Here is an 8,981-nt window from a genome sequence, read left to right on the forward strand (position 1 = left end):
TTGATCGGTTTTACCGACGGATTTAAGGCCGTCGGTATTTCCGTCAGTTACATCCTTGTTTTCTTGTAGTGAACTACACACTATGATACAAGGTGATTTCATATAATTGAAAATTTGGAATAATAAATTAATTGTTTTGAAATTTAACTTTTTTATCACTATCTATTTTCTGTATAGGCTGAAGCAGTTTTATTATAATCATTAATGGCAGAATTTTAATAAGTTTTAAACTAATTACTAAAATATTGGGAAAAAAGTAAAAAAGAGCAAAATAAGAAAATGTTTCTAAGAGCATCCAAAAGAGTGGAGTATAAATTAGATTAAAAATTTAATTAATAAATTATAAGAAAACTAAAACCAATATAATCAATGTCTTTATGTGAAAGGTTTAGTTTTTTTAATCAACATTTAATTATGTAGAAAAATTAGTATTTTATTTTTAAAACCCAAAATAAGAAATGGTTTTGCTGTTACTATTCAAACTTATTACGCAGGTAATTTTAAAAAGATTCCTTTGCTGTAATAATAATTTGTATCTATCTTAACATTTTTGAAGTACATTTTGTACTAAAATCTATTTTGAATTATAACCTTTTATTTTGTATTATTTACATAATCAAACCCTTTCCATTTAAATAAATAACAAAAATTAAAAGTAAATTTTGTAATTAACTCACAAGCAAATCGCAAAATGGAAACAAATATTTATTACATCAAAAAAATTCCAAATTCTCTCTCTAATAAATCAAATCTCTCTCCAATATATTTATATAATATTATTTGTATTTAATTTATATTATTGCATAAACTATATTTATAATAAAAATACAAATATGTTTCCACACATTTTGCAATCTAAAGTTTTCAAAACGGACGTATATAACTCCATCGATAAAGGAAAAAATACAGTATATGTACAATGTCTACATAAGGTAGAAAATTTTAGATAATAGTTCAAAATCATTATAAATAGGATTAATATGTTTACAAATACAAATGAGCATGAACTTTGATTTCTCAGGTAACCAAATTAAAAATTTTATTTAGTTTAATTTGGTTCCTTATTTAAGAAAAAAAGTTTCTAAAAGTTTCAAAATATTATAAATTTTAATTTTTTAAAAAGTTTAAAATATTATAAATATTAAAACTTTTAAAAGCTGCAAATTATAATATTTAATTTAAGTTTTTCAGAATATTTAAAATATTATAAAAATTAACAAAAATTTAAATAAATAAAGTGTAAAAATGTCATAAGCATTGAAATTTATTTATTTTATTTTTTATAAGTAATAAATAAATTAAAATTAATTAAATAAATATACAACAACCTGCGCATATGCAAAGCTAGCTTTGGTACTAAACCTTTACAGATAGAGAGAAGCCAATGCGATCGTGTTTAGGAACAGAGTAGTCACAAAACCACATTCAAACACACTTATATCTAGCTATAATGACAAATTAAAGATAAGAATCTGAAATTGTTGTTGTATTTCGATAATGAAACCCTAACAAGGGAACAAATACATAGATAGCTTAATAAAACGCATTAATAAGACGTTCCTTTATTTAGAGACCTTCTGCTTCCAATAGAGACTCTTAGCCACGTCTTCCTCTCTTAGTCTTCTTCTCATACTTTCTCACTGCTCTTTCACTTCTAACTCCCTTCCTTACCAATGTCAATGGAACAGCCAACCTATCAGGGTGGTACCTTGAAAATCACACAAGAGAAGAAACATTAAAATTAAAGATGGAAGCACTTAGAATCCTTGAAAATCAAAGAAGAGGAGATAAATATATGTGAGACCTTTTGGCATGAAGATAAGAATCGTGTCTTAGTAGCTTCATCCTCCCATTCTACATCTCTAATCCAATCATATGTGTAACGTATGATGCATCCATTTTCACCACTTTTGGAATTTAGTGGAAGCTTTCTCATATATGGACAATAGTCTACATCTATTTGAACTAAACATGGAAAGGGTAGAGGACTCCAATAGATCTTCTTCAGCTTCCGTAGATATATTAAATGAAGATATTTCAGGTTTTGGAAAGGAACGACCCCTGAATTTTTAACTTCACAAGCTTTCTCTTTGTTTACTATATCTTCTAGGTCTTTTGCACTGCTAACATAAAGAATTCTAAGATTTGGTGCGAACATCAGAAACGTTAATTCCCTTAGGCCATCACAACCTTTTATATGTACTTTTACAAGGCTCGAGAAGCTGCATATCCTTCTCATCTTTATCTCGGAGATACTGCTGTCCTCAATGTTCAAATCACAAAGCTTGTCCATAGCTACATGAAATGATATTCCAGATGATATCATATTGCTATCAAAGATTGTTAGAGACTTTGTACAACTCATCAACCTATGAGAGTTCAAAATATGCCCCATTAGCCCCAGGCTTGGAGAAACATAGAATCTTGTGGTTAAAATTTCTAAATCTTCCAAAGTTTCCAACTCAGTCACTGTCTGAAGATCCCATATTAAACCAGAAAAAGCTAATTTCAAAACTCTCAAATTATGCAGACTTGATATCCCAACAATACTCGTAAGATCCCATGTTCCCTCCAAATTTAAGTGAATTAGTTTCTTCAACTCTTGCAGACCCTTTGGCAAATGACTTATCGAAGAATTTTTCAAGTTGAGATATTGCAACGAAACTAGATTTGATACATCTTCTGAAAATATTTTGACGGAATCATGATCACCTGATAGATCCAAAACAGCTAAATTTGGCAGGAATATGCAGAATTCAGTCGACCTAAATTTCTGCCCCATATGTCGCGTGAGCAAACTTGTTACTTCCATACATTTAGGCATGCCAACGAGATGCTCGATCTTGTTCTCTATCATCGACATCCTTCTCTCAACGTTCCATTTCTTAACCTTGGGAATTTCACGTGACACAACAACACCTGCAAACACTTGAATAAATGCTTGTTTTTGTGTTCCCAAATTAGATGCGATCCATAAAGCCATTTCACGAACAACATCATGCATACACACAACACCTTTTCCATCCACATAACCTGAATCCATCAACAATGATGTACAAACAAGACTACCAATGATATCATAGCCCTTGTTCTCGGCCCTTTCTAAATCTTCACTTCCATCTATAATTTCCTCGTATATCCAGTAGTCTATCAAATCTTCTTTATAAATTCTGGCATCTTCTGGGAATAGAGCGCAATATAGAAAACACTGTTTAACCTGCTCTCCCTTAAGATTATCGTAGCTATACTTCAAAAGTGGAAGAATCTTATCTTCCATGCCAGAAAACTCTGCGGCGTATGAGTTCAAAACATCTATAGCGTTACGCCATTCTTGTACCGTCTTCTTGGATGACATGGTTTCGCCTATGCTGTTGAGAGCCAATGGTAGGCCACTGCATTTTTTAGCAACTTCTTTTGCAAGTACGGGGATTCCTGGATCTCTTCCAAGTGTTGTTTGCCCAACCTTCATCTGGAACAAATCAAATGCGTCATTGCCTCCCAAACATTGGACCTCCATTGGTTTTTCAACCCCCATGCGCGCACATACATCCGTAGAACGAGTGGTAAATGCCAATTTACATCTTTTCTGTGTTCTTGGATCCGGAACTCCTATCTCAACTAATTCCATCTTCTCCCATATGTCATCTAAAAACAACACGAATCTCTTTTCCTTTAAGAAATTGAATAAACGATCAGCCTTTTGCCTTTTAGTTTTTTCTTCCCACTGTTTTCCACCAAGACCAACTTTTTCAGCGATATCATCTTGAATCTTCTCCATCTGCAACTCTTTAGAGACCACAACCCAAATAACGTAGTCAAATCCCCGTCTATCGGTACTGAACTTATTGTAGATCTGTGTGAGAAGAGTTGTCTTCCCTACACCGCCCATACCGTACATACCCATAAGACCAACTCCATCTTTTATGAGATGATTCCATGCCTTCTCGAGCATTGTTTCTTGACCAACAATTGTCGGTTGAAGAGGCAGCTCCTCCACCTCATGTGTTACAACAATCACTTCAAAATCTTCATTTTTGAGTTCCTCAACTTTTCTCAACGTCAAGAAAACACTTTCCCCGTAAAGGTATCTCGACATAAAACTTTGACGTTCAAGATTTCTAGCATTAACTATATCATTGACTTTACATGCGATAGTCTCAACTGTATTAAGCCATACCTGGAACTTTTCAAGCATTAGTTGACCTATATCCTCCTCTCTTTTGCGCCTTCTTAACAAATCATCCCGTTTAGCCTTGAGTTCTTCCATGGTTGCCTCCAGAGCCACCAGATTATTGACGAGATTATGAGTATAACCTCTTTTCTCAAGTAGCCATTCAAAGACTTTCTTCACCGGTTCATCCAAACTTATTGAGGCGGAGAAGCAATTCCCCATTTATAAATTAAAATCGAAATTTACTAGAAAATTTCTTAGCAAAAAAAAAAAAAACAGAGAGGATGCAGAGAATAATTGAAGATAGAGAGAATACATAGAATAATTTTGAAGACGTTATTTTTCGTCCACAAGAAGTAAGATAATGCTCGATCGAGTGAGTCCAAAGATATTTGTTTGTCAATTTGCATCGTTGAGAAATCACTGATCCTTTGGAAAAATCAATAATTTCGGTTTTTTTGCAAAGAAAATTGTGGTTGGTTATAAATTCTTAATCATGGCTGTCCAAAGAAGACTTGAGATAAAATTCACTGTTCCTATCAAAATTGAAAGTGCATATGTGTGACTAATTCAACTATGTGTATGATCTACTTCGAGTATGTATGAGCATAAAGTAAATAACGCACAAGAATTGTTAATGGGGTTCGGATAACCTACATCTCCGGGGCCTAGTGCAGACTTCATTAACTAGAAAAGTTCGCAACCTACAATTGCTATATGGAATCCATCAACTCTTTCCTAGAATTACAATGAAAGAATACTACCACTAATTGTCTTTACCGACTAGTGTAGCTCTTCTACAAAACCATCAAAAGATCTCTCTATCTTGTTGATGGGGCGACACCACACACTTTAAAATAATCATATGTACTTTAGAGTTTTAAAAAAGTTAATGAGTTTTAGAATGCAGTTAAATTTTAAATGCATGGTACAATAATACAGAGTAGTTGTATTTCTAAATATTTAAACATGAAAATAAAATGTAAAGTGAAACATAAGTTCTAAGAAAATTATGGTACATGTTTTGATTTTTTATTATTTTTCACTTAAGTAAAAATAAAAGATTATGAAACTCAGTTTTTCTTTTTTTTGGACCATTTAATTTAAATTAATACTTTAAACGAAGATATTCAAAGAGAGATGATGATGAGTCAAGGACAAGTCAACTACCATATGGTCTTCGTCTTCTTCTTCATTGTCATCAGTTACACGACGTCCACTGTTTCTCTATCACTAACCTTGTGTGTGTGTTTATCTGCTACAGTGTTTCATCCCTCCAACCAGAGAACATGAACAGAGGCAGCTTGATCTCTCTCCCTCCTCCTGTGCAGCCCATCTCCAAATTCTCGTAACTCTCTCTCTCTCTCTCTCTCTCTCTCTCTCTCTCTCTCTCTCTCTATTTTAGGATTCACTAGACTATGGTCATCGTTATTCTAAAGTTTCGAGATTTGGATAGAACACAGAGTGGAATATTCAAAGATGGACACCTTAGTGTGAACAAAGATGGAATCCTGATCGTCGCTCAGTCTGAACCTGGAGCTGTAAGGATATGCTTCTTGAATCTGAGATTCTCTTACTCTCCTCTCTTACATATTCTATATCTATGAGTGAATTGGATGGTTTTGGGTTTGCAGCCACCTTCTATTGAGCCATTGGACAACAACCAATTGAGTTTAGTAGATCTGGAAGTGATCAAAGTCATTGACAAAGGAAACAGTGGTAATGTCCAGTTAGTGAAACACAAACTCACTCAACAGTTTTTTGCTCTTAAGGTTCGGATTGGTTCTGTTTTGGTGTTTACATGTTATCCATGTTGCTTCTTCTCGGAGCGTCGCTGAAGAAAAGATTCAAAATATATATGTTGCAGATAATTCAAGTGAAGTCAGAAGAATCAACATGTGAAGCCATTTCTCAGGAGCTGAGGATAAACTTGAGCTCTCAATGTCCATATCTAGTCTCATGTTATCAGTCTTTCTACCATAACGGTCTAGTTTCAATCATATTGGAGTTCATGGATGGTGGATCCCTTGAGGACTTGTTAAAGAAAGTCGAAAAAGTTCCTGAGAACGTGCTCGCTGCCATCTGCAAGCGAGTAGTACTCTACACAGAATCTTTAAACATCTCTACCGGTTTCTCTTTATTAAGAAAACACAAAACTAAGAATCTTACTTCTCATTTAAACGCAGGTGCTACGAGGTCTTTGCTATATTCACCATGACAGGCGAATCATCCATCGCGACTTAAAGCCTTCAAACTTGCTAATCAATCATAGAGGTGAAGTCAAGATCACAGGCTTTGGTTGCAGCAAGATCTTTACTAGCACAAGCAGTCGAGCTAATTCTTTCGTGGGCACATACCCATATATGTCTGTAAGTCTCCTCCATTCACCTCTTAACACTCAATATAGAATATACTCAGTTTCCAGACTTTAAAGAGGTTTTATATGAACTACGGTGTCATCATATTTTGCAGCCAGAGAGAATCATGGGGAGGTCGTATAGTAACAAGAGCGATATTTGGAGCCTAGGACTTGTTTTACTCGAATGTGCAACGGGTAAATTCCCGTATACTCCTCCAGAACATAAGAAGGGATGGAGAAGCGTGTATGAGCTGGTGGAAGCTATTGTTGAAACTGCACCTCCTACTGCACCTTCCCATCTGTTCTCTCCAGAGTTTTGCTCCTTCATCTCGGAATGGTAAGACAGATTTTTCCGAACCGTTTCGTTTATGTCATTCATTTGAAATGATGCTTTTAACTTTGTGTAGTGTACAAAAAGATCCACGAAACAGGAAATCAGCAAAAGAGCTTCAGGTGCGTAATCTTATAAAGGGTTCTTGTGTCTTTCTTCTAGTCATGTGTAATGTCACGGAGAACGTTTAAAGAACCTTTTCGTTGCAAATTTCTTGTGAATAGGAACACAAGTTCGTGAATATGTTCGAAGATGCAAATCTCTCCGCTTACTTTACCAACGCAGGGTCTTTGATTCCTCCCCACTTGCTATTTAGAAACCGAGTTTGAGCAAACTTTTTACCACCAAGTTCTAGTACGTTGAATTAGCTAATTACAAGAAGGAAATAGTGAAATGGAGAAAGACCATGTCTTTGAAATGTTGAGGCTCATTTTAGAATCGAAAGTAATACTTTTACCGTACACTTTCATGGTACTATATTTTTGGTGCTATGACTTTGCAAACAACAAAATGATGGAAATATGATTTTGGTTTGCGTATATATGACCATGCACATTGGTGCGTTGGTCCCAAATTATTATTATTTTTTATTTTTTTACTTTTACGATTTAAAAAAAAAAAAAAACCAATCGCGGGCCGCCACGTGTCACTAGGGCCCGCGAAAAGTGAACAACAACAAACGGGACCGTCGCGTTTGTGAGTACGTCCTTCAGTTTTTTTTTCTTTCTAATTTTGTGTAAAATATTAGATGTGACGACGACTACACACGCCAATAAACATGGTCTAAATAAGTAGTCTTAGAGCACTTCCACTAGTGTATTTTAGAATATGTACTAATAATATTAAATTAATTTTAAAAAAAAACTAAAGAGAGAGAAAGAGAGAGGTACTTAGACCATCCACAATGGTAAAACACACATACATGTTGCTTATATCTAAAAAGAATTAATATTTTAATGTTAGAAAAAGTTAACCAATAGAAAACAAACACATAGCTAATCTATGATAGTGTACGATTCTTAAGTTGCTCACATAGAGAACGATACTTATTCTCTCTCTAAATTTTTAATTTTTTTAACCTTTTTTAATATTAAGTACCTCTTTCAGCAACCTCCAGTAGAGGTGCCATTAGAGCATCTTTAATGGCATACTTCTCAGGATGCTTCTTAGTGTTTTTTTTTGTATATTAATAATGTAATAGTGTTTGTTAAGAACCACACAAAATAGGTAATTATTGGTTGAACCTTTAGGTTGTTATAATTTTAATAATAAAATATTATAAAACATATTAATAATTTTTAAAATTAATTAAATAAATTTAAAATTGTAAACTTATATAAATTAACATAAAACATATTAGAAAATAATAAGAAAAAGATAATACAAATAAATATTATTAATAACATATATTTAACAATTTCGATAAAAATTAGAAACTTAAAAGATAGTAACATATAAATTAAAAACAGAAACTTAAAAAGATACAAACATAAAAATGAAATACAAAATATTTTATTAAATGAACAAAAAGAAAACATTTGGGGAGGCTAGGGTTGGAGAGAAAAACATTTGGGGATTTATTGTTTTCTTTCACAAAAAAAACATTTTTCAATTAAAACCAACAAAAAAACACAGCCAATCACATGAATACATGTGGCCTAAGACTCTCAAATAAAAACATCTTCGGCTACAACCGAATGGACCTTAAAAATGGACTATTTGCATTACTTGGGCTTTCTTTAATACTACAAGACCCGATCGAATACCTGGTTAAAGATTCCCTTACCTCTAAGATCCCCCTAATAATGTTGACCTTAATAAGATGATTTACATAAAATGTAACTTTTAAGTTAAGATATGTGAAAAGAGTAAGTATATAAGAATGCTAAGTTTTTGATATGTTAATTTTGGTCCAATACATGACAATATTGCCCCAATAAAGTGATCAAAGATAGTTATAGTGAGAAATTTAGTTATGAGTTATATTTCAACTTTACTAGTTTTGATTTTATTTTTAAAAAAACTGGATAATTAGGTTGATGAAGCAGATCTTACTTTAGCAGATCTTACTTTTGAATAGTGGTTACTTTTGAACAACCACGTTCCACACATGTTCAGAG

At 33.2% G+C, this 8,981-nt stretch overlaps 2 protein-coding genes across 4 annotated transcripts; one reads left to right on the top strand and one right to left on the bottom strand.

The window, feature by feature from the left end:
• Positions 1–1,377: 1,377 nt before the first annotated feature.
• On the bottom strand, positions 1,378–4,650 carry LOC17884354 (probable disease resistance protein At1g63360). The gene is made up of 2 exons (XM_006286775.2): positions 1,805–4,650; positions 1,378–1,708 (listed from the first exon to the last, which is right to left on the bottom strand). The coding sequence occupies exons 1-2, from the start codon at positions 4,391–4,393 to the stop codon at positions 1,697–1,699; spliced, it is 2,601 nt and encodes an 866-aa protein (XP_006286837.2). The 5' UTR covers positions 4,394–4,650; the 3' UTR covers positions 1,378–1,696.
• Positions 4,651–5,317: 667 nt separating this feature from the next.
• On the top strand, positions 5,318–7,400 carry LOC17883968 (mitogen-activated protein kinase kinase 1). 3 transcript variants are annotated; one of them, XM_023781149.1, is made up of 8 exons: positions 5,318–5,392; positions 5,635–5,712; positions 5,806–5,943; positions 6,039–6,263; positions 6,358–6,540; positions 6,644–6,867; positions 6,938–6,983; positions 7,086–7,400. In XM_023781149.1, the coding sequence occupies exons 1-8, from the start codon at positions 5,318–5,320 to the stop codon at positions 7,188–7,190; spliced, it is 1,074 nt and encodes a 357-aa protein (XP_023636917.1). In that variant the 3' UTR covers positions 7,191–7,400. The 3 variants fall into 3 exon arrangements, with proteins under 3 accessions (XP_023636917.1, XP_006287891.2, XP_023636916.1); XM_006287829.2 differs by having other exon boundaries at positions 5,386–5,519; positions 5,628–5,712; XM_023781148.1 differs by having other exon boundaries at positions 5,386–5,519; positions 5,628–5,712; positions 6,949–6,983; positions 7,086–7,139.
• Positions 7,401–8,981: the final 1,581 nt, after the last annotated feature.

The sequence above is a fragment of the Capsella rubella genome, unplaced genomic scaffold (genome assembly GCF_000375325.1).
Source record: "Capsella rubella cultivar Monte Gargano unplaced genomic scaffold, Caprub1_0 scaffold_6, whole genome shotgun sequence".
Lineage (NCBI taxonomy): Eukaryota > Viridiplantae > Streptophyta > Magnoliopsida > Brassicales > Brassicaceae > Capsella > Capsella rubella.

Excerpts from the sequence above, each read along its gene's own strand:
- LOC17884354 (XM_006286775.2), bottom strand. The coding sequence starts at position 4,393 with ATGGGGAATTGCTTCTCCGCCTCAATAAGTTTGGATGAACCGGTGAAG.
- LOC17883968 (XM_023781149.1), top strand. The coding sequence starts at position 5,318 with ATGAGTCAAGGACAAGTCAACTACCATATGGTCTTCGTCTTCTTCTTC. Across the intron at positions 5,944-6,038 it reads AACAGTTTTTTGCTCTTAAG|ATAATTCAAGTGAAGTCAGA; the intron begins GTTCGGATTGGT and ends TATATGTTGCAG. Across the intron at positions 6,264-6,357 it reads TCGCTGCCATCTGCAAGCGA|GTGCTACGAGGTCTTTGCTA; the intron begins GTAGTACTCTAC and ends ATTTAAACGCAG.